The sequence below is a fragment of the Pseudorasbora parva genome, chromosome 1 (genome assembly GCF_024679245.1).
Source record: "Pseudorasbora parva isolate DD20220531a chromosome 1, ASM2467924v1, whole genome shotgun sequence".
Taxonomy (NCBI): domain Eukaryota; kingdom Metazoa; phylum Chordata; class Actinopteri; order Cypriniformes; family Gobionidae; genus Pseudorasbora; species Pseudorasbora parva.
In genome coordinates this window covers 45,007,437-45,032,980 of record NC_090172.1, presented here as the reverse complement: position 1 = coordinate 45,032,980, position 25,544 = coordinate 45,007,437, and the positions used below count along the sequence as shown (strand labels likewise).

The window sequence follows — 25,544 nt, the reverse complement described above, 5'->3', positions numbered from 1 at the left end:
TAAACGTGGAACTTGTACAGTAACTAAACATGTAACTAATCCACATCCATGGGTCCGTTCTTCGTACTTCACTTAATACAACTGGCTAATTTGGATCTTCGAACAAATTTGCGGATTGGATTAAAATATCTGGATTAAGTTACTCCATGTTTTAACTCTAGATATATTTACTTTAAAAAATAACGTATTGTTTGTTAAAAATGAACAGTAATGACACTAACTTAAATATAGATTTTTTTACAGATATAAAGCAAAACATAAATGTACAAATAAATAAAAAATAATGTGAACGACTAGTTTTTCAAATGTCGATAAGAAGAAGCTGCATCATTTATTCGACTAGTCTTGCGAATCTTTAATCTCAACAGCTGAAACATTGAGTAGCATCATTCTGTTTAATCACACTGTATTCAGTTGTTTTGGGAGTCACAATATTTCCAGAAGTATATGATCCACAACAGATGGAGCCTGACACCCATTTAAAGCGCAGTGTTAAAAATGACAAGTACCACAAATTGGTTTGCTTCCAGATGTTTTCCCTGCAAAGGGTCAGCTCTTATAGCCATTACAAGTCCACTTATGTCCCAAGTGCAATTTGCAAGAACGTTCTGAAGATGACTCCTGCCAAACGCACAAAATCCCAAGGACACAGTTGCTGGCACTGTCTTTTGGGCAGTTGGGAACAACAACAGTCTCCCAGTTGGGAAAGTTTAGAGGGGAGAAGGCAACAGCCTGGCCAGGAATGCTGAGCTAGGCTTATGAAGCTGACGCCACATTAAAGGCTCATACACAAAAATTGGCCTGTGTTTTGGGCATGTTATTGTACTTAGCATGTTTCTCACTGCTTCCAGCATCATTCTGAACCTGGGAAAATGACTTTAGCAACATATTTAATTCAAGAAAACTAAGGGTTCAATATTCAGGCAGCTTTTAAGAGCATAATTTAACTGTTAAGGAGAGCTGCCAATGTGACCATATTCACAGGAATTCAAAGTCACAATCAGAGAAACATCTCTCCGAATAGTAACCTCCGAACATGAGGAAAAATTACTGAATCTTGAAAAAAAGTATTATTATTGAATTAGTGGGTTGATTTTGTTACGGAGTGCATCTGTATAGAAAGTAAAAATAGTTTACTTTTTTTTTTTGAAGGGGATGTACAATGTTATTTCATGCATTCTGACTTATTTACACTGTTAAAGAGTTGGATTCTCATTGCTAAACATGAGTTGGATGTATTACAGTATTCTATTCAAAATACACTCCTTCAGGATTCATATACATTACCGAAAAAAATTCAGAGTATGGCCCTGTATGATGTCATGAAGGGCGTAGTTCCTTATATGGGCCCTTCTCCCGGATGAGCAAGTGCGCATGTCAACCCGAGCGAGAGCAAGAGCACACCCATCAATGAGTTTCGTTCAGGTTAGGGAAGCCTTCGGCAGCACAGTCATTTAGTTTTTAGACCACAAAATCAACAATGTCACTAAAGACGTGTGTTTCTGGTTGTGAGGGAAAGATAATGTTGTTCAGCATCCCAAAGAACCCAGGGTTAAGGAAAAAGTATGCAGTTTGTTTTTCCAGAGCAGCAGCAGAGCTCAGCTGTTTTCGGAAAGAATCTGTACAGCGAAATATGAAGGATGCAGTAATATTCTCTAGGTACTCAAGATTAACTGTGTGTTATGTACCCTTAAAGATTTACATTTTTTTAAAATCTTTTTAGGGCTAAAATATTTGGGAAAGACTTGTGTGTTCATATTTGTTACAAGAACCAACTCAAACCTCTTTTAGTTTTGACTAAAATTATTATGATTTTAAATAGATTATTATGGAGAGAAAAAAATAATCATTTAGCAAAAAATAAATATATTGTAACAAATGGGGAATAAAATAAAATGTGAGTGATAAAAATAATATAATTGTACAGTAAAATTACAACATTTTCGAACTCTAGATTATCAAGCTTTTATTTTGGTGTGTTGTCAGCAAATTTTAAAAAATGCACTGTGCGATTTGACAACAACATGATATTGAATTTATTTTCATATGTCTTGCAGTCCTAATAGGAATTTGTGCACAAACTGCATGAGCTCCCTGAATCTAATGACAGTTTTTCAGACAAACCCGTTTCATTAAGGCTGGTCCACAGACAAGCACATGTTGTACACACTTGACAAAGTATCAAATTACAACAAACTGACAACAAAAAAGCTGTTGCAATGTTTGTGATAAGACATATCAAGTGTTGGGTAGTGTTCACACCTCCTCCACTGGTAGTTCCTTGAGCTTTGGCAGTGAGCTGGACAGAATACCCACTAGGAAAGGCGTGGGACAGCAGACAATGTCCACCATGGAGGTGGGCAGCACAGGGATGAAGGTGTGCTGCCAAGAGAACGGGTAGAGCAAAGCCACCACCGCATGAACACAGCTGGAAAGAGTACTGTAGGGAAAGAGAGATGCACACAGTCAATCACCAAGATTTTACAAAATCTCACACACTTTCTTAGCAAATCCTGTTCTGGAAAAAGTATATTGAGCCCAGATTTTCCAGGTTTATTTTGGCTTTAGCAAGGGGACAATGGAATCTGTGATTATAAAAGCAACAAAGGAAAATATCCAGTGGCATTCAATAGACTCCTGTATATTATTGACATTGCGCCTGTGGGATTCAGGACATCAGTTACATAAAACCCCATGGAGAACATGGTGAAAAACATCATAAAAAGTAGTTTTTTTTTTTTTTTTACTGTACTTTACACACTGCACTTACAATAAACACTACATATTCTGATCTCAAATGGTCAACTTAACATGTGTTGTTACTACACAACTATTCAAAAGTTTAGGGTCAGAATATTTTCTAAGAAATGTATTAAGTGTTAGAAATGTCTGCAACAAGATCAAACTGATCAAAAGTAACAGTAAAATACTTATAAAAGTATATATATATATATATATATATATATATATATATATATATATATATATATATATATATATATATATATATATTTCAAATAAATACTGTCCCCAATCAATTTTAATTCATCAAATCTTGAAAAAAGTTTAAAAAGCATATCAGCATATTAGAGGGAATTAGATTTCTAAAGGATCACTGAAGTCTGATGCTGAAAATTCAGCTTTGCCTTCATGGGAATAAATTACATTTTAAAATATATTCTAACAGAAATCAGTTATTTTAAAACAACTGCTAGTACTGTGTTTAAAAAAAATGTGAGCATGAGACTGCTTTCAAAAACATTTTAAAGAAAGTACAACCCCAAACTTTTGAATGGTATGCACATGAATTTGCAAGGTGAAGAAGATGACATGAATGAATGGCATTTCCCCAGGTAGTGAAAAGGCAGAGGCTAAACATGCTAACATGTCAAACATTACCATAGAAACCATTTTTACTTACATAGTTTATAAACAAACAAATAAACGTAAATGCACTTAAAATAGAAATCTATGGGGCAACTTTGAAATGTTTTATGAAGAAACAAGAAAAATACAAATTACATACTGTCAAAACTTTACCAGTAAATCAACAGATGATTCTAAATGTTCCAACACAAAGAATATAATGTTCCCACAAGACAATCAGCAAATCAGTGTTTTTGTGTGTGTGTGGCTTTGTATTCAAAATGGTACCACGTCTACAATACCACATCGCCCATTGTAAGTGGAACAGGCTGCATGTAAGTCTTCGTATCTTAAGGGTGATAAGGTAAAGATGATATCACGATGGACTACCACACTGTAACCACAAACGCTCGTTCTCATTCAAAACATCACGTTAGTAAATCAAGCTCCTCAGAGCCTTAAAAGCAGCCGTGAGATGTTACAGCTAAGGCTAAGCACAAAGTCACAAATACCACAGTGGCCTTCTCACGGTCCCAAGCTTGTTGATAGTGGCTGACCCTCCTTTCACTCATCTCTTTCTGTCCCATCCACCACAGAAGCCCACGTATACAGAGGCCGAGAAAATAAACCATCAGAAACACACTGACTCCAGCCATGAATTAGAGGGGATCAGGTCTGAACCCAGTGATAAAATTTGGTATGTGGACAGTAAACTAAATATAATTGCAGCTCCAATAGTGCTCATTTGTGTGTTTAAAATAGAGACACATATCAGTTCGCCCTTTTTCAAATCAAAATATTACATTTCATGGCCTGTGCTTAAAACACTCTAGGTGGTGTCTGAATGTCTGTGTGTGAGTCTGCATCTTGCATTCTGGCATGTTCACACTGGGAACAGGGAGAAGCAGATTTTTAAAAACTAGCCACAGGCGAGACAGGCAGATTCTGATAGCTGATACCTGGAAAGTCAGCATAACTGAGTCCTCAGAGGCAAATACTCCTGGGAAAAGATGAAGACAGAACTTTAGACCTGTCCAAACACTGCTCCATGCTGCCCAAATCCTCCAGGAACCAAATAACATGGATAGAGGGTTGTGCTAAAAACTGCTGCAAGCTAATGACTGACTCTTGCCTGGACCGGACTGTCATATAGAGCTGGTATGCACACAAAAGCAGTCTTAAAAAATTACCAAATTAAATATCCTTTACACTGAAAAAAAGATATGTGATATTATATTGTATATTATACTATAACTGCTATTATAGGTCTATTTGAGAACTTTAAGTGAACAGGCCTTTATTCTTGCTGATCAATTCAAGGATGATAACTATAATGACAATGATAAATATACATAGTTATAAAAAAAAAAAATCATTCTAAATATGAAAGAATATTGTCCACACCACAATAATAACGACAATCGTACAGAGATTACGGTGTATCATTGCGATCATTTTCAGAACCCTTTTCCTTTCAGCTGACGAAGGCTAAATCATTGACAGCCAATCAGAATCCATTCCGCTTTAAAGAGAATGAGTATTTTAAGCAGCAGACGACAAACCAGCAACGCACACTTAGAATAAACAGTGTTACTGTTTGTTGGTCTGGATGCTAATATAGTTATCATCACGGTTATCTTTATACTTATCGTTCTTGGTGTGAAGATTCTAAACATGTAAAAGATTCTATTTGAAAATGTAATTCAACATCTCTGGCAAACGGCAAATGTTACAATTGCTGGGAAACCAAACTGTCAATTTCACACCGCCTCAAACACACAATCAGGGTTAACAGGCTTGTGTTCAAATAAAATGAAATACACATATTAAATGAAAATCTTGAACTTAACATACAGTATTAAAAACTAAATTAAAATATTACAATAAAATTACAACAAAAAATGATTATGTAATAGTATATAAATAATACTAATAATAAGAATGATCCAGTGAAAATCAAAAACTGCTAGAATTTGTTGTCTCTTGTGAGCAATGTGAGTTAGCCCAAAAAAGAATAATTTGGAACAGAAGCAGCTCAAGGGTGAAAATTCAAGATCCTAATCTGAGCAAAAATACATATGCTTTCATTTAACCATTCAAACTGAACTGGACAGATTCAGTATTCAGATACCAGTAAACAATATTGCATCTTTCATGACTCCTAAAATAATGGTAATGTTGAATGGCTGGCTGGCTTTTGGAAAGAGAGCCTTGAAAGTAATTTTATATATTTAACGAGAGCTTCTGCATGTTTAACCAATGGTGACATGCAGTATGTGGATGTAAACGGCTGCCAAAACACAAGGTTTATGTTCCCACCATTATGCAATATATTGAAATTCCTGTGATAATAAAAGAACAGAAAGAGGAAAAAAGAGAAGAAAAAAATACCTAGAACTTTCAGCAAGGCAGGACATAAAACACATATTGTATAATGACTAGGTTATTTAAATCTTTTTAAATCTGTCAAATGTTCAAATATTTTTTGGCTTGTTTATTTCCGAAACTAGCCACACAAAAGTCTCTGGCCAACTTGGCAATACCGTATAACATTTGCCTAAAGGCCTTCCGTCTCTTTTTCTTATCACCTTGTCTGGGACACAAAACATTTTTCCACCTGGCTCTCTGTGCTCTGATTGATTTAAAAACAACATTCACTAACTAGAGGAAGACGTCTACAGCTACACAAAAATTTGCACACAATGTACCCCTGAAAAAGGAAGTAATTTGAAAACGACAAAACCAGACAACACATCAGATTTTAACTCGATCCTTCCTGTCATTTTATACCCACGCAGAATGCTAATATCATTATACAGAAATTTCAGTAGAAACAATTACAATTAAAACAAATGCTTAAAAAATGATTGTATTATTAGTTATTCTTTTATGTAATATTGGGTGATGTTTGAAAGCAATCAAAGCTGCTCTCCCCCCCACAGAAACTCACACAGCAGCATGACTGAATATCAGTGTCTGGTTTGGGCAGAGGTGCTCCCTAGACAATCATACAGCTAATGGAAAAGTTTGTGATTCGAAAACAATTACATTCTGTGCCACAAGAAATTGGATGGTTTACGCTTCACAAAGCGTCTATGCAGTGGAAAAAGGGTTAAAACACAAATGCACGTGAAATCCCAAGGAAAGCATTGCCTAACATGGAGTGAGTTTTCTTTCTGTCAGATCCTAAGCAGCAAATATATGTTACAAGCTACAGAAGCATACATCATACACTGTTGGCAGGCATTTTTTGGAATTGGATTGCAGTGGCCTTTCTCATGAGAGCTGCAGCAATGTCCTTGATGTGGGAGGAAGGAGAGTTTTCTGCCTTAGTCTAGCGTTGCCCATAATCCACCTAAGGTTGCCGAGCAACATGGCCAGGTCTGGACCAAATCCCATCAATCCACCTATCCTGTTTTGAACAGGGCCAAGCCCATGGAATGTCAATACTTGGCTTAACAGCATAATGTTGTAACTAGAGCTATATCTATTATGATAATGGGTGTGATTCAAACCCATTTACAAAGAGCGGTTTTGAAAAGCGTACTTTGAACGACAACAGAGAACATACTGCTTTGTTTCTCTGATTCAAAGAAAAAACATGTTTTGCTATTCTGAGTCAAATATTCTTAGGTATGTGAACTAAACCATTGGTGTACCATGTAAGAAGAAGGTTATATTTAAAGCTGCTGTCCGTTACTTTTTTTTGTGTTCAAGATTTACAAAAATTATATAATGAGAATGTATAACATGAATCCATTTTCCAAACGTGTTTTTGTCCTATCCTGAATAATTATGGTACACTTTATAATAAGTGTTTATACTGGGACTATTTCAGACAGATCTGGTATGAACTGCTGCAGAGGAGCACCGTCCCTTTGTTACTCGCCATAGACATAAACAGAGAGAAGTAGATCCGGCTGTAATGTTCTTCCACAAGACGCATGCAGATCTGTTTATCAACCAACAGAGCGCAAAAAGTTACGGACTGCAGCTTTAAATATAAATACAAATATATTTAAAACGCATCTAGATCAATACCTAGATTTTAACACATGACTACTAGTTCAATACCACTGTGTTCACATACACAGAAAAAAAATATATATACATAATTTTTTACCAGTGTACTTTCTGACTCGAAGGCCCCCATTTTAAGCTAAGATATTTCCTCCAGTATTTCTGCTATATTTCTAACAAATCTTTTTTTAAACTATAATGTGTGAAGTTTGCTGAGGCCACCTAGTGGGTCCTGGACCACTGATTGAGAATGACCGGATTAACATGCTGGATGAAGCCAAGCTACAGTGGCATAATCAAAGTTTGTTAGTCCAACTTCAAAAGTATGATTTTATTTACAGGTATGATTTTATTCTGACTGTGTTGATGTCATTTTAAAAAGACAAATTATTCATACTTTTGAAATGCATTAACGTGCACTTATTGACTTAATCAACCAAAAACTGTCCAAATGAACTTTTGTAATTAAGTAACATCCGTCACCCTGTGACAATATGGCCACCGATTAGAGAGATACACACGCAGTCACTCACACAGGAAGTGCATTCCTTCCATCACAGTAACTGCCCGCCCCACATCACCCACTGCTGTTTGTTTAAACTGGCTGATGATTTGTGGAGATTAAGCTTTCACAAATAACCTACTCCCTAATGACCCCCCATGCCCGGCCACAAGCTTCCGTGACCAAGCACGAAGGCTCAGAGGGGGGTGCAGAAACCTTCAGGGACCATAACATCCCTAACAGAACCAAAGCCCTGTCTCTGGCCTGACCCACTTCTGTATTTAGATCACCAGGGACTCCTGGGAGTTTAGCCCAGTGTTAGAGGGTGTGGTCAAATATGATGAATTTAGCAGTGGCCTGCATGGAGCAGTCGTTGGGTCACCCTTTAACCAAAACCGCAGTGAAGGCTGCTATTTGCCATATGCACTGTTAGGACACTGACAGACAAAACTGAATTGGGCCCGAAAACAGCCATTTTCTGCCCAGATAAACCAAAACAGATTGGTTGGAACATTTGGACCCATACTATGATTGGTATTCCATTCAGAATCCCCATGGTCACTGACAAATATGGAATGATGTTTTTCTACACTTTGTCCTCTTATATTGGGATGATCACTGAGTTTGAATTTCTAACTTTAGGATTGAGAACGGAATAGGAATAGAGAAAACAAAGACTACAGCAACAAAAATCACCAACAGGAGGAGAAAAACCATGACCTAAAAAGATAAAATTCTTTTATTTGTAGCAGATGTTATTTTACAGGCTCTGAATGAGCAGACGGAAAACTGGAAGTGACACTGCACATCAGTGAAGAAAGAGGTTATTGAGAACATCTGCTGTTAGGCCACACTCAAACTGCTGTTGTCACAGTGGTCAGCTTGTCTTAGAAACACATAACCATTTGGGAGGACTGTTTGACCATGTTTGGTCTGAAAAAGCAAGAACTTTCTCATGGGAATGAAGAGTGTTACATGAGATGATATGCTGCCTACACTTGACGGTTCATATTCATTGGCTCAAAGGCTGTCGTCGCATGATAACTCAGACACTTGAGCTAACACACAAGGGTTTCTCACCTTAGCTTGTCAGCCACAAAGATGACCCTTCGCTCCAGCAACAGAGAGGCAAAAACACGTACCACCTGTCGTACACTCAGGCAATTGAACAGACTTTCAAAGTCCACATGCTCTAGTCTGGAGTCCATAGGCCTCCGTAACTCAATCACCTGGGGAAAATAAAACACTGCATTAAGCCAATGAGCAATATGCATGCTGTTAAGAAAATTGAAAATATTACTATTGGCTAATATTGTCCCCCTCCCCCACATGCATACAGCAGAAAAAGTAATTTTGGAGGGAGAGAAATGTATTACATTTTGCTGAAAGATCTTTCATTACACATATAAAAACAATTTTAGAAGAACATGCACTAATGAATTGTGCACAATAGGACCAGACATTTATGACAGAAGTACGTTTTGCCACGTAGGCCATCATTCTCCAGCAAAAATGTTTTATAGCTATTTCCTCTATAATAATAATAATAATAATAATAATAATAATAATAAACTGTATAATTTCCAGCAAATATTGCAACTTTCCTATGTTAAGAAAATGTAACATTTGATTATTGATAAATAAATAAAATCCACTAATCATTAATAATAAATATATTTAATAATAATTATAGTATGTATTATATAATATAAAAATCATACACTGAGAATTTGTTATGTCAAGTTGTGAATTTAATTTATTACTTTAAACATTAATTCTTAAATAAAAAAATAATAAGGAATCATTTTTTGCTGGCAGTTAAAGTCCTTACTGTTGAACAGTCCTGAATAGAGTCTGTGGTGAAAATCAAGTTTTTAAATGTTGTATATGTCTATGTGGTGTTGTTAAAACACAAACCATGTGCAAATTTACTCGTCAACACCATTGCTGAGCATTTTCTCCTAAAAACTGCAGAGAAACAAAGACTCAAAATATGTGGTTTGAAATTGTAGAGTTCAGTTCAAGCTATTTTAAAGCATGAAGAAATAATTTTCACAGGGAAAAAATAAATAATTTATAATATATAATTTTGCTGATCAGATTTGTGTTTAGAACTGTTGAATAAATGTGTACTAATTTACAGCAGAGAACACAGCAGTCTAAATTATATGAGAGAAGGATCTAACCTCATTTCCTGCTCCAGGCAGGAAGGTTTTGACTTTTATGGTTTTGCCTGGTGCTGGGAAAGGAGATTCCATCACACTCCTCATGAAAGGATACACCAAAGCGGCTGAGATCCCTCTCCTTCTCTCCACTTCATCAAGGATCTGTAACAAATGAAAGCCAAATTACTTGATGGAGAACATACCAGAGTTAACAGGCAGAGCTACATAGATTGTGACACTGCTAGACTACAGACTTATACATTACAGAACAGTGATCGATTTCCTTTGGTCTGTTTCTTTTTTCCTTTCAGATTTTTTTTGTGTGGAAGTCTCTGGAATTCTAACATGTCACTAGCAAGTCATGGTTTTCATCAGCTACATTATTTTTTTTTCTTTCAAGATTGACGAAAACATGCAGTTCAGATTTCCACTGAATATTATGATTACCAAGGTTGGATACAGGATTTATACTTCTTCCTTACTTTCCCATGAGTGGAAGGTGGAAGTGAAGGAAATAACAGTGGTTTAATAGGCCAGGGAGAAAAACAGATGTACTAAGTTGACTGTTCCCCGATGCCAGCATAAGCCTCACTTTAGCTGTGCCCATGTCTGACAGCCAGAGAGACAGTGTTGAGCTGTGTGTGAATGAGCAAACCTGAGCTCACCTTGGAAAACAGGTTGAAACAGCCCAGTCGACTGATGACACAATACACTTCAGGAAGGCGAGGCCCTTTCCCACTCGGCTGCAGGTGTGGAGAAAAAGATTACACAAGCAATTAAATCATCACATGAAGTAACTGGGGGGTACGCAACACATGAAAGAATCCAGGTGATTTCAGTAAAATGTACTAAATCATATCTGTGAGAGCTGAATTTGCAGAGAATTTGGTGGTGCTTGCACCTGCAAAAGTTGCCACCATGACACTAGAGTGTTGTGGATCATTCTCAGGGAATTTTTAGAAGATCACTTTTTAAGCTATGCAGTTGCTAGAGTGTTTTGAGTGGCTGAAAGCCCAAACCACAAGTCTCATGTTTCTAGATATGGCTTGGGTCCTTCAACAGAAGAATATAGGATTGTTTTGCATGTTTTATTACTGTACCAGACACTACCATGTAGGGCTGGGCGATATGGCCAAAATTTCATATCCCGATATAGCTCATTTGATATCCCGATAACGATATACATAACGATATAGCAATTTTTCTGTTAATTCAGTTTATGAATAGTCTATACAAAATTGCAATGTGGAAATACAGTTTGAAATGATATAGCCTACAAAACAAATAAAGGTAGTATGGACTACATTTTTATTTTATTTAGAACCTTTTTTTAAAGCAAGACTGTTGGTAAAGTTAACACCTGCCCGTTTGTTAACCATGACCGTTTGGCTGACCGTATCAACGTTAACCGATCAAAGTTGTTGGTTAAAATAAATAAAAAAGTGATCTCTAAATTAGGCTATTATAGACAGTGGACTAAACGCTACTACAGTTGGAAGTCTCATTCCAAAATCTTTTTGTGTGATTGAACATATCCCTCGCACTCAATTTTTCATAACTCGCCTGTTTGTACTTAATAAACCAATAAAAACATTTGGCGCGAGGTCACAGCGTTTGGGTTTGCGCGCTCACAAGGTTTGCAAAAAGTAAACACTCGAGGTTAGAGTCAGGGCAGACGACTGTATGAAGCTTGCATTTCGCTTAAGATGGGCTTACATTTGGAAATATATTACATCTTCATTTCAGTGGTAACACATAAGGTGTTGATCGTCTTTCTTTATTATTGTTAGCACTACCTCGAACTAAAGCGGCGTCTCTTCGGAACGGTCATTTTCTTAAATGAGCCGCGGCAATGATTCAAATGAGCTATAACGCTGGACTAACGCCTTTATTTACAATGCGCTCACCTTGTACCTATACCATTTCGAAACTAAGGAGCCATTTGTCCTCTGATTACAAATAAGCTCCTCTGCGGCGCGTTTGCGGGACTCGTGTTTCGTGCTGTGGGGGATTTTAAAAAAGTGACGCGAGTGGAAGGGAGGCGGCAGCGCGTGTTGTGTGTGAGTGAGAGAGCGAGAGAGAGACAGAGGGAGCGCGGCTCGCGGCTGTTATTTTAAAGGGGTACTTCAGCGCTGGGAAGATGAATCTGTATTTAAACTGGGTCATCAATGCAGTAGAAATGTGAAATTATTTTTGAATTTGGTGTCTTCTAGACTGAGAAAAGACAGAAAATGTATTTTTGTCCCATGGGGATGAAAGACTACAATGCCCAGAATGCTTCGCTGCCCTGTGCCATTCCCAAAGCCACCAACTTGATTACAGTGACTGAGTTAGAGAAGACACTACAATTAAAAACTGAACGTGTGTGTTCAATATAATGAGTGAGTCACCGCGCGAGTATCACAGCACTGAGCACTAACTGCACGAGTGATGAGAGCTGAGGTAATCGCGACTACATTCGCGGCATACATTCACAACGCGAGTTCAGTCTGGCACGCGTTTCAGTTCATGCCTTTGCAAGCTTAACTTTCATAGAAATTAATTTGAGAAGTTAAAAGACTTACATTGCTCACCATAGCTCCGTTTAAATGATCCTGTCTGCAAGCTGAGCTCTCCCTGCCAGCTGAGTGTAATCTCCCATCCCCCATGCGCGGATTCAAAACATGCTGAAATAGCTCCCTCTGCTGGCTGTAGTCTTTAGCCTCTGGGCAAACATTCCTCCTATGATGCAAAAATCGTCATTTTGCATCATAGGAGGAATTTTTTCAGAAATAAAATGCATAAATCTCTTGTCTCAGGGAGATATGAGGGGGGAAAGCACAATAATTTAAATATTCTCCAGGGTTTCTACTGATACAAAGCCATATGCTAATCGCTGAAGTAACCCTTTAAATAGCGCAGCATATTTTAAACTAATCGGTTAACCGGTTTCAACCGGCTAATGAGGCTCGGTGGTCGGTCAAGAAAATGTTTAGTTTTCGCCATCCCTACACCTGCCATTAAAATATTTCAATATATGGCTATATGGTGTGCCACGCGTAAAAGCCCGTTGCAGCGTCTGTGTCTGAAGTTTGTTTTGAGCGCTTATGTCACTATTCTGGCATAATTACTCTGAGAATTACCCTGGTCTGAACCGCGTCTACTACCGTCTTCATCTATGTTTGTTTATGTATTGCAGCGTGCATGGGCAAGCCGTGGCGTGAGGTGCATCTTGACGTAAAATTCTGCCATAAACGCCTTATCGTGGCGTAAGCGATAGAGCCTTATATAAAACGATAGACATTTTCTATCGTCCAGACGATATATTTCGTCATATCGCCCAGCCCTACTACCATGTCACAGAGGCTGAATTAATTTGAGCAAAATACAGTAAAAAAAGAAATAATGTGAAATATTATTGTTTTGTGGAAACCATGATTAATTTTTTCAAGATTCTTTAATGAACAGAAACTTAAAAAAAGAACAGCCTTTGTTTGAAAGGGTAATCTTTTGTAACATTATTAATGTGTTTTCTGTCACTTTTGTTTAAGTTTATCACATTGATCAATACTTGCTGACCTCAAACTTTCGAACAACAGTGCAGATTTATCAAGATTTTGCATATTTTAGGTGTCATTAATGTCTGTATTACAAATGTTGTGGGATGTTTGACTTGATAAGTATGAGCAATAGTGATGGTCGGTTTAGCAGGCACCACTAAAATTGAGAGCGAGAGAGAGAGAGAGAGAGAGAGAGAGAGAGAGAGAGAGAGAGAGAGAGAGAGAGAGAGAGAGAGAGAGAGAGAGAGAGAGAGAGAGAGAGAGAGAGAGAGAGAGAGAGAGAGAGATTTTGCTGCTCACAAAATTGCAGCTTAAACTTAAAAGCCACATCAAATGGATTTAGGGGAGTTAAAATGAGAGCCATAGCTTCATGCTGTTTAAATAGATTTTTTTAAAGCTTTTTCTTTAAAACCTGGGGATGGAATAATTAAAATAATCACCCCCTTTAAACATTGTCATCCTAGTCAACATTTTATGAACTGTGTTGTTGTATTCAGTTTATAACCTAAAGTTAAATGTGAAATAGTGCATGGTCTGAGTCTAAAATGAATGCAGAATCTCCAGTGTAAACACAGCACAGGTGCAGCTCCACAAAACGAATGAGTTGTCACACGCAATTCACTAAACAATCGAAAGTCTGGCTATTTTCTAGGAGTCCAACCAGGTTAGTGTCTCTCAAAGCACACAGACACAAAGAATCCCATTCCTCTTGTCCATATTAGGTATGCAATTCTCCTCTGCTGACTTTTTACAAATGGCTGATTAATTCAAGCATGTGGAGCTGGGTTCAAATCCTCAGGAATGCCGCCCTCATGCCAGCCCCTGGACTTCCTCCCTGCAGGGAACGCAGTCAACACTTCTCTCCACTGGGCTATTCAGATGCTCAAAAAGACAAACTGAGAAATAACAGAAGCTAAAGAAATCCAACAAGCCAATAATGAAGCCAATCACTCTAAAACTGAACAACACAAGGCCACATCTATAAAAGCAAGTTCAACATCTAAAACTATTAACTAGAGAATATGAACTAGACATTGATCTTTTTTATTTCCAGGACACTTGTTAAATGAATGAAATGATTTACCATTTAATTCTCAAACCACAGAAAACCTTTTAACATGCACTTTAATGCAAAACGTTTGTATACTAAAACTCATAACAATAATGTACAGAAAAAAGCAGCACATTCTTAACTGAACATTCACAAATAAAACCATGAAACATGCAGTTCACCACAACATCCAAAAACAATAATCACTACAAAACTCCAAAACACACAAATATATGACCGAATCTTACAGTACTATGACATCTTTTGATGGTTTGCATTTCCATTCGTCTCCTGAGAAACTCTCATTAAACCGGAGGAGACACGTTTATGAGAATCTGTTTCTCTTCGAGCACAAAAAAAAAGAGCAAACCAATTTTTTTCTCAAGTTACTGACCACAACCTCTATCCATATGCTTGGCCTTTAATTACATTTGATGCAATATATAATATATGTATGGTTATACTAGAAAAAAACTAAAGGAGAAAGAAAAGCATTCATGAGAAAAAGACTCACCAGAAGCCGTCTGCAATACCCAAAGCGTCTACTGCCATCTTCTCCGGTGAGCATGAAAGAGAAGGTCTCACTAAAGCAAAATCAAAGACAACCACCATTAGTACCCAAACCCCCATGTAGATAAGGTGATAAGAAGAAAGTGTGTTTAAAACCACTTGAGAAGAAATGCTCTTGAGACTGAAGACTTTGCTTTTGAGGCATATCTTGTGGTTAGAAGACTTTATCAGGCAGCTAAGATGTTTACAAAAATCTAAAGAACTTACTCAAATTACTGAGAGTTTATGACATGGGGAATTTGACTACGAACACTTGTGGAAGTTTAAATTGAAATTGCAATATTACAGTTCAGTTGATAAACTGATTGTGGGGTAGTGTTGTTCAGAATGTAATGTAGAGTAATTGTCTTGATGGAAAGTACCATTCCAACAAATCTATGTAAAATTGCTCTTGAATGTAGATTTTCCCCAAAATGTCCCCCCAAAATGTGCCTTGAAATTTGCCTGAAATTTAGTGATAAACACCAAATGTTGATAATGGAGACCACATTTTGGGACCATATTGGTTATCATTTAATATTAGTGATGTATTTTTGTCATTTTTATGCCTTTTTTCAGATAGGATGGCTGGAGAGTAGACAGGTAGCAAAATAGAAGAACCACAAGCCAGGATTTGACCTTGGGTTGTCCGAAGCACAATTGCACTGCATGCTGGAGCGCTGCCCACATGGCTATCAGTTCCAACAGTGATTTTTTTTATATCTATTGGTCGATTTTTGTATCTTTAATCGTGCAGACTCATTTCCACCTATTTTTAGATCATCATTTAGTACTAACTTGAAGACACATACTAGATTCCGTAATTTCTATTTCTCTATTATACAGACTCTCATCTCAACTCTACCATTTTCTTGTCATGAATAGTTATCCATATTTCATACTGCACATCATAATCAATATCGGCCAGAATTTTAATACCTGTGCATCCCTACATACAAGGAAACAATGATACCTGTTGTATTCAGACACAGGGCTCCAGTCTTTGGCATCTGGGAAGCAGAATTGTGGGATAGCCTTGAGTCTCTGTTCAGCTTCCCTCATCTGCTTGGTGAGTCTCTCTAACTGTGAGGGTTAGAGGAAAAGACCTAGTAAGAAATCGTTCAAGTATATTTACACAGCCTCTTTATAGTATCCCTTCAGACTTTCATTATGTCAAGTATTTACAGAATATTTTTCCACCCCACAAGGGGTCAATCCCCCGCTCCTACCACCACCCATGCCACCATCGGCCCTCTGTTCTAGCTTAAAAGCACATAGATGGGGGTGACCCTCTGTTGGGCAGAGTGTCAACATATTTCAGCCTCTCAAGAGAACACAATCACTGAAGCAGATCTTAGCTAATTAAAAACCTATCTCTTTAACTAAACATGATTGCTATGGCAACGATTTCCTGCTTACGGCACTTATTGTCAATACATTCCCAACGATAAGAGCTTAAAGCATCTGGATTTTCAGCCCTGTTTTTAATGCATATATAATGGCATACATAATTATCATTTAAAAGTATTTTACTTTCATTTTAAAAGCATTAATCTCTTTAAAAATAAAATTTTCTGACCCTAAAAGTTTGAACAGTAGTGTACAAATTTGTTCACAAAACTCAATATGAATGACATTCAGAAAGCAGTAAGAATTATATACAATTATATATCAAGCTGTTTGAAACGGTTTGATAGCAACTCTGTGAGAATTGACCCTAAACAAGGCTGATAAAGAGAACAAACAGTGATGTATATTACTCTTCAGCTACACATTGGTAAGCATCAGAAGTAATGCAAATGTAAAAGAAACAGTATCGCCCCCCCCTTTTACCAAGAATATTCACCTTGGGGAACTGGTAGGTGACTTCTGGAGTATAAGAGTTTTTGGTGGGCTTTTTCTTAAGGGAGACCACCACAAAGTACTCAAAGAGCTCCCTTTCCTGCCACTCGATCAACTGCAGCTCCAGCGTCCTGTAACTGGGTGCACTTCGCAGCATAGACTGCAGCTTCAGTAACCTCTGAGTGTGGGCTGTGTAAAAAAAAAAAATCAAAATATATAAAATGTGTTTGTATATTGTGTGCACTTTATTTTTAATATAATTTTCATATAAATAGCAGATTTTTCTCATTAAATAACAGTTTGATAATAAGATAATTTTGAGATTTCTAATGTAACGTGTGGAGCTCATTCACATATAAAGCTCTCAGGTCAGGTCCAGTGTTGGTATTGTTTACTAAAACTAAAACCAGAAATTTTTTTTTTTAATTAACTGAAATAAAGCTGAAATGAAATATAATTATAATATTTAAAAAAATTATAAAATAAAAGCACTACAAATTACAACTAAAATGAAAACAGAAAAGATCTAAATAAAACCCAACTCAAAAAATTAATAAATACTAGATTAGAATATTAATAATAGCAAAATAGCACTGATCAGGTTTGACATTTACTTGTGACAAATCACAGGGTGATGTGATGTTTGCTCAAAGGACAGAGTCTCTGAGCAGCACTCAACTCAAACACACCGTCCTCTCAGCCATATGTGCTAAGCCCTCACCTTTGAACCTGTCATCAGAGTCACTTTCACTCTCGCTGTTGTCATCTACAAACAGAGAAATGTTGTTTGATGTCAAAGGTTCAACTGACAACATTTTTTTTGGTCTGGACATGAACAACTGGAGCACATTCTGAGAGCTTACATCATGGTAAAATCTTTACCTCTTAGAGACGCAGTTTCTATGTTTGAAAGTGAAAGCTTCTTTAGCCTCTTCTTGCCTCTTTTTGTACAGTAGATAGAGTTTATTCTTTGCACCACCTGACAGAGGACAAAATGCATTTTAACAAATTGAAAATGACTTTCAAACTGCCCTTTATGTACACATTTACCCTGGAAAGTTTTGCAAATAATGAGTTATTAATTTAATTGCATTATTAATTATATTAATTATTAATTGCAAATAATATTATATTAATAAAAATAAAGAGATTGCTGTGTCCAAATGGAAAGGTTATGGATTTTAGCTATCAGCAAGCTCTTAAAAGCCACTGGGATCATTCTATAGCAACTTATAAAATGTCTGGAAAGGGAAAAACAGTGAAACTTAATCTTTCAGTCCTTCAGGGCATTTTTCATGAGAGTGATATGTGAAGTAGAGCAGTAGACTATGCTTTTCACTTTTCTTTTAAAACCCTGCAGCATGTAAACATTAAGGTTATGGTCATTAAAATTGTGTGGAATTGAAGGTGTTTTCCCAACAAAAACATCCAGGAGCAGCGGAAAAATTAGCTGTAAGGCGGATGGGTGTGTTGCACCTAGTTTTGATGAGCCAACTTTAACTCTTAAAGGTAGGGTAGGCGATTTTCAAAGAGGCTAGAAATGGCAAGCTAGCTTTGCATGGGCGTCCCTTCAGAGCGTCTTCAAAGCAGTACATCCTTCAAAACACATGAACGCACAAAGCAGAGTCTGCAAAGAGCCATGAGACGAGAAACGTTCAATTACCTTATGTGTCAAAGAACATGACATTACGCTAATAATGAATTTAAACAATTCACAGAGTTCTTGTGCCACCCGACTGTTGCGGATTCATTTCGATAGTGTTGGCATAGAAACACAAATCTGAGTCTGAGTATGTGAAGCGCTCCAGATAGAATGTCAATTACAATTATGACATGCTGTGAATGCAGCTGAACCTCATTGGTTTGGTTCAGGAGGAACTGCTGTTTGTTTGCGGCGCTCTGTGACTGTCTTTTGTCTCTGCTTTTTTTAACCTGCTGGTGAATTTTCCTTCAATACTCTGTCTGGTATTGCGTAATATTCTCTGGTTTTCTCCGATCAAATTTTAACCGGTCCAGTCTGCAAGCAGAGGGAGTGGCTGAGAACGATGACATTGATGTCGTGCACTACTGTCTATGGTTTGAGATGACATATGTCACGACCAAATGTTAGTGCTTGGTTATGGCAGATCCAGAGTGGCTCTGGGCAGATCCAATAGTTTTAAACTTCAACAGAGTACCGTCTTTAAAGGAATGTATCTGTATAAATGAAAATGTACGAGAATTGCATAAATAGGTAGACCTATTATATTATATATAATATTTATAAATATTTACACCTATTATTATTGATTGCTATAAGGATGTGAAGAGTTTCAACCGGAATAAAAAAATTGCCAACCCTGCCTTTGATGCTGGCAAAACATATTTTGAAATACAGTCTATTGATTGTTTTTTTCTAGCACTTTAGGACAAAACTAACACTAATACTCTTGCATTCCTTCAGGTGTTACTATTCTTAGACTGCTTTTTGTCTGTGTATTCCTTATTTAGTCCAAGCACATGGATCTAGAAATCTATTTCCCATTCACCTTAAAGCAGGGTTTCCTAAAATGGGGTACTTGATTTGATAAGCTAATAATTAAATCATAAAAAAGTAAAATTAAAATTAAAATAAATTATTTCAAAATAAAACAAGAAGAAATATTTAATTTGTTTACATAAATGTCATGTAACTTTTTCATAGAACCGTGAACAAGCGAATGTGTTGTTAAATTATTGACATATTAACTTAAAATCTCAGTTGCTTGAAGTAAATATTGTCTGTCAAAGGGATTTGGATTTTTAAAAAAGCAGCAATATTCAACTGCTCATTTCATTCTACTCTCATTGTTTACCTTGGGGACTCGTTTCTGCCTGTGGGAGGCCAAGGTATCGGTGGCAGGGTTCAGGCTGTCATCTAATAGGCCACAGGGGGAGGAAGGCATACCCAGCTGGGGTAGCAGCAGCATGTCATCATGGCTGTGCCTCTTAGAGATGCGGGATGGGCGCTGGCTTTTCCTGTCAGCAGGACCTGGCAACCGCAGAGACTGACTACTGGGTTTAGAGGGCAGCTGGTGAGAGGAAAGTTGATAAGAAATGAAACTTAGCATAACTAAAAAGGTGCATATATACAGTAAATTCAATATTTGTTCACATAAAAATACAGCACTATATGTGTTGTACGGTTACTAATAACATGGGGAATTAATGTATTAGTACAGAACATTGATTTTAAATAAAAATCATACTGAAAAGCAAGTGCTATCATCACTATCTTACACAGCCAAGGAAATTACCTGGGGAGATGTAATGGACTTCCTGTCCTGGGAGGTCCATAGCCTGTTGAGTGAGTCCCGAGACCTCTCGGGTAACAGGCGGGAATTTCTGGCCAGACATCTCTTCACTGGATCTACATCCTCATATGGATTCTCTTTCTCTGTTTGTAGAAGAGCAGAGGAGACAGAGAGAGCACAACTCAGACTAAAACCAAACACCAGCTGCCCAGGAGCCAACTTAAAAGGTAGCGAGGTAACATGTCTCTTTAAGGAGTGAGTGGGAGAGAGGCAAACTGATAGGGAAAGGGTGGGCAGAGGATATGGAAGGCGGTGGAAGATGATAATGAAAAGAAGGAACTAGAGGCACCCAACGGGGCAGGGAAAGGATTATTCATGGAGGTTAACTGCTGGCGTGCTTGAAACTCAAGTGCATTGTCTCCAAAAACAGTTTCTGTTGGACATATGCCTTTGGACAGCTCTCTGTCTCCTGAAATAAGGGCCAGTGATGAGTCAAGATAAGAAAATGCAGACAGTGCAGAACCCTAGTCTGACTCTGCACAAGACTCAATGTGTTGAGGAGGATTTTTCTTTTAGCTAACATGTTTTCTCATGTAAAAGGGTGAATCACTTTCTCACCTAAGTTTATAAATCAACCTTAGCATTAGTTCTGGCAGGTCACATCAGTTCAGTTTATCACGTCAGTTTATTGCGTTGCTCAGGAGCTAATTACCTTCCTCAATCAACAGCTTTTTTTGTCCAATTAGGACTTGGCCTTCTGATATTCCTCTTCGAATAAAGCAACTTTTTCTTGAATTATATTGTAAATTCAATTACTGACCAATAATGATATCTGCAATACATCTATGAAGGTTCTGTTCCATTAACCTTAAGGAGAATTTATCACTGCTCTCCCTCATCTTATCCATTCTAGGCTGCATGGATAGGCAGGGAATTCTTGTCCAGAATTAAATCCCACTGCTAATTCAAACTGTATGCTAATTGTCCATCATCTTTGACAATAACGGCCCCTTTGAAGGGGTGGTTGCATGCAATTTAACTTTTTTACCTTTAGTTACAGAGTAATGTTGCTGCTTGAGCATAAACAGTATATGCAAAGTTACAGCGCTGAAAGATCAATGCAAACGGAGATCTTGGCCCTGTCCCAAATGGCACCCTAAACCCTTACGGTAAATGGACTGCATTTATATAGCGCTTTTTTAACAGACCCTATGGCCATCCAAAGCGCTTTACATTTTTGCCTCACATTCACCCATTCATACACCGATGGCGATGTCAGCCACCATCCAGCTCGTCGGGAGCAGCTGGGGTTGGGTGTCTTGCTCATGGACACTTCGACACTTGGTCAAGTGGAACCGGGGATTGAACCACCAACCTTTCGGTTTGTAGACAACCTACATGAACCACTGAGCCACTGCCGCCCCCTAACGGTCTTCCTCTGAGTCCGCACTTTCACAACGTAATGCCGCTTTGACTGCCGGGTAGCCTCTGCTTAGCTCGCAAACTTGAGGGCTCAGCTGAAGTGCGCATTGTGGGCGCATAGCAGCCGCAAAGGGGCCGCACATGAACACCCTTCTTTAGGCTTAAATGGCGAATTGGACACCCTACGGTCTTGTGGACTTAACGGACACGCACACGCAATGGCCATTGTAAGTCCACAAGACCGAAAGTGCACATGAAGTGTGCCATTTGGGACAGGGCCATTGTCTTTTAAAGTTATGGCAGTTTATTGCCTACAAAAATGGCCGGTTTGGACAACAACAAGCTTCTTCCCGGGTTGGTGACATCTTAAACCCTTGTTAGTCACCGCTGATGTGACATCTGCCCGTAATGGTAAGGGGCGTGGCGTTTCCGGACAACCTGTGCTTGGCACTTCAGCCAATCAAAAAACATGAAACTAAATTTGGCCTTCTAACAAATCTAAGACCACTGCGTTTTTCAGAGGGATGGGCTTCATTGAAGCAGGAAGCAAACGAGCTGTTCAAAAGACAGTGGAGACAGCGGTGTGGAATAAAGCTAAAATATAAGAAAAATACAGTGTTTTTTAAAAGAAGAAGTATTAAGACATGTGAAACTACACCCCATAAACACAGCCAAGCCTAGAAAAAAAACACGGAATCACCCCTTTAAGAACCTTTGGCAGACTGATGGGGTGACCCTGAATAGAGAGGTAAGAGGTTTGTGGAATCATCCTTCCATTACATATTCATACTGTCACGAGTGTGTGTAGGTAGAAAGACGATGGTAGAGGAATCAAGTGCAAATCGTAGTTTTAATCAAAGGTAACATGATGATACGTAATGGAGACAGCAAACAGAAACTAGTTTACTGACAAGATACAGCTGAACAGAACTAAACTAATGAGGGTAACCATGAGGACAGATGAGTGGCGGGAAACTGAACAAAGAAACATGTGACTATAGAAAACTCACTGAAAGTCCATGAACAAAACAGTACATAGCTGTGAAACATACACTGTCAATGTTGAAAACAGTTGTGATGCTTAAAGGGTTAGTTCACCCAAAAATTAAATTTATGTCATTAATGACTCACCCTAATGTCGTTCCACACCTCAGTTCATCTTCAGAACACAGTTTAAGATATTTTATATTTAGTCCGAGAGCGTATCCAAGTGTATGCACACTATACTGTCCATGTCCAGAAAGGGAATAAAAACATCATCAAAGTAGTCCATATGTGACATCAGTTAGTTAATTAGAATCTCTAAAAAATACATTTTGGTCCAAAAATAACAAAAACTACGACTTTATTCAGCATTGTCTTCTCTTCCGTGTTTTTATTCAATCCTCAAATAAAGAGTCAAAAGGTTTTGAATCAGCGGATTGATTCATAGGTTCGGATTGCGTGTCAAAATGCCAAACTGCTGAAATCACGTGACATTGGCGATCCGAATCATTGATCGATTCACTGATTCATAACCATTTGAATCTTTATTTGAGGATTGAACACAAACAAGGAAGAGAAGACAATGCTGAATAAAGTCGTAGTTTTTGTTATTTTTGGACCTTTATTCCCTTTCTGGACATGCACAGTATAGTGTGTATACACTTGGATACACTCTCGGACTAAATATAAAATATCTTAAACTGTGTTCTTAAGATGAACGGAGGTCTTATGGGTGTGGAACGACATTAGGGTGAGTCATTAATGACGTCAATTTCATTTTTGGGTGAACTAACCCTTTAATATTTTGTGGCACTGGCAACTGATACATTGCAGGATTCTTTGATGAATAGAAATAACAGCATCGGAAATAGAAATCTTTTGTAATATTGTAAATGTCTCTCACTCTGTGCTGAATAAAATGTATTTAATTAAAGTATTAACTTCTTTTTAAAAAACTGAATATTTATTAAATGTAAATAATAAATCAAATTAAAATATTTTTAAAAAAAAATGTATATATATATATATACATACATACATACATACATATTATACATTTCATATCATACATATATATATATTAAAAGATGCCATGTTAACACCAGCATCCCTTTAAAATAACTTTGTGGCTCATATAACATCTGGTTATTGCATCAATTTGTGTCAGGTCAATATAATGAAATCCTCTTAATTAGAAATATTCTTTTCATGTCACCAACTCCTGGCTGTCAAGTCAGCGTAACAAAATAACCCAGCAAACCATTTTGCATTTAAAAGATGTCTAATAGCGTCCAAACACAGCCCTGACGTCTAGGCTAAAACAAGTCAAAATTTGGGCTGTCAGTGAAAATATAATAGACGTCTAACCATAGCCCAAGAATAGACTAGTCATCTAGAACATGAACATGTCAAAGAAATTAAACCAAACACCTTGTAATCACTGTTGACTTTGCTTACAAAGTCAGTTTGCTTACTAAACAAGGCATATCATATATCTCACAAGTTATTTAGGCAAAAACGACATTCCAAATTCAAGGTTATTTTGGCTAGAAGTGGGTTACTCATAGCCGGACTATATCAGGTCTATATGACGGCTACTGCTTGCTGGGAAAAGGTCTAAATGCTCCTAGTTTCATTATGAGCCCTACTTTTCAGTTTTTTCTTATCATGGCACATTGGCATATCACACATCTTTCTGCCCTGTTTCCCTTCACTAGATACACAGCAGAGGCCGTATTACAGTAATAACCTAACCTAGAACAGGGATTATAGTTAGAACCTGGATCTTGGCAGAGTATAACTTAAGGCTAAGATAGGCAACTTATGTAATACAGCTCCAGGTGCCCTACAAAAGAAAGCAATCAGATCTGTTCAGTTCATGTAGCATCTTGTCAAAGAAAACATTACCCCTTCTGCAACCATTTTGTAATAAGCTGCATATATTAGCACGTTCACAAGAGAAAACAATACAAGACAACATGTCAAAAGTGCCACTAAGTGAACTCGACCATAATAAATCACAGCACAACTTCTTGTAAATAACTACCATACAAACAACAAACTACAGCCTGACCTCATGAGATGTACTGCTGAGATTTGCCCTAGTGCCATTAAGGCTGAGAGGCACAATGACAGGCCAACGATTGCCCGGAGTGCTCTGTGAGACTCCCAAATGAAGCAATGTAATGACAACATGCTGGAGAAAATATATGCCTCCCTGACCACTCACATACAGAAGGGTACTAATCAACTTCTCTACTTACAGGAGCTCCACAAAACACGCAGACAAGAGAGAGAGCGGGCACCCTAACCAAAACATACTGTGCTTCTGTTTACACAATAGGATTTTCAAAGGAAAGGACGTTGAGTGCTGGATGAGTGAGCAGTATGCAATGTCAGTATCAGACCACCAATATAAAGCAACTCAGTAGACACAACCATTTTATGACCATTTTGCGGTCTTCCCAAGAACACCACGCAGTCATGTGAAAAAAGGAATGGATTTCACATGAAATGGCTTTGTGAAGTGTAGAAAAACTAATAATCAGGAATGAAAGATGGGTAGTCTATTCAAAAACAGTCACACACAGCAATATGGCTACATATAAGACCCCAATATACATCAGGTAAAATCAAAGCACAGACTAGTGTGATGTCAACTTGACTTGACTGAAGTGCCATATTGCAAAGCTTGTGCATCTCTAGGCGTAGAACAAAAAATAACTTTGCTGTGAGTGTATTTCGGACTGTAAGGACTAAAGGAAGAAAGTAGCCTTTGTTGGGGACTGTATATCATTGTGACATGAATAGGTTTCCCTATAAGTGATTTAT

The 25,544-nt window shown here is 37.7% G+C and overlaps 1 protein-coding gene across 4 annotated transcripts in view; it reads right to left on the bottom strand.

Moving 5' to 3' along the window:
• dennd2b (DENN domain containing 2B) overlaps positions 1-25,544 on the bottom strand; it is a 65,075-nt gene that overhangs the window by 3,090 nt on the left and 36,441 nt on the right. For all 4 annotated transcript variants that reach the window (XM_067442730.1, XM_067442742.1, XM_067442728.1 and 1 more), the window contains 11 exons: positions 20,310-20,449; positions 19,869-20,084; positions 17,917-18,013; positions 17,756-17,800; positions 17,039-17,223; positions 16,166-16,275; positions 15,158-15,227; positions 10,719-10,796; positions 10,075-10,215; positions 8,969-9,117; positions 2,263-2,440 (listed from right to left, as the gene is read on the bottom strand). In XM_067442730.1, the coding sequence (XP_067298831.1) occupies positions 2,263-2,440; positions 8,969-9,117; positions 10,075-10,215; positions 10,719-10,796; positions 15,158-15,227; positions 16,166-16,275; positions 17,039-17,223; positions 17,756-17,800; positions 17,917-18,013; positions 19,869-20,084; positions 20,310-20,449 (1,409 nt within the window). The remainder of the gene's footprint in view (positions 1-2,262; positions 2,441-8,968; positions 9,118-10,074; positions 10,216-10,718; positions 10,797-15,157; positions 15,228-16,165; positions 16,276-17,038; positions 17,224-17,755; positions 17,801-17,916; positions 18,014-19,868; positions 20,085-20,309; positions 20,450-25,544) is intronic.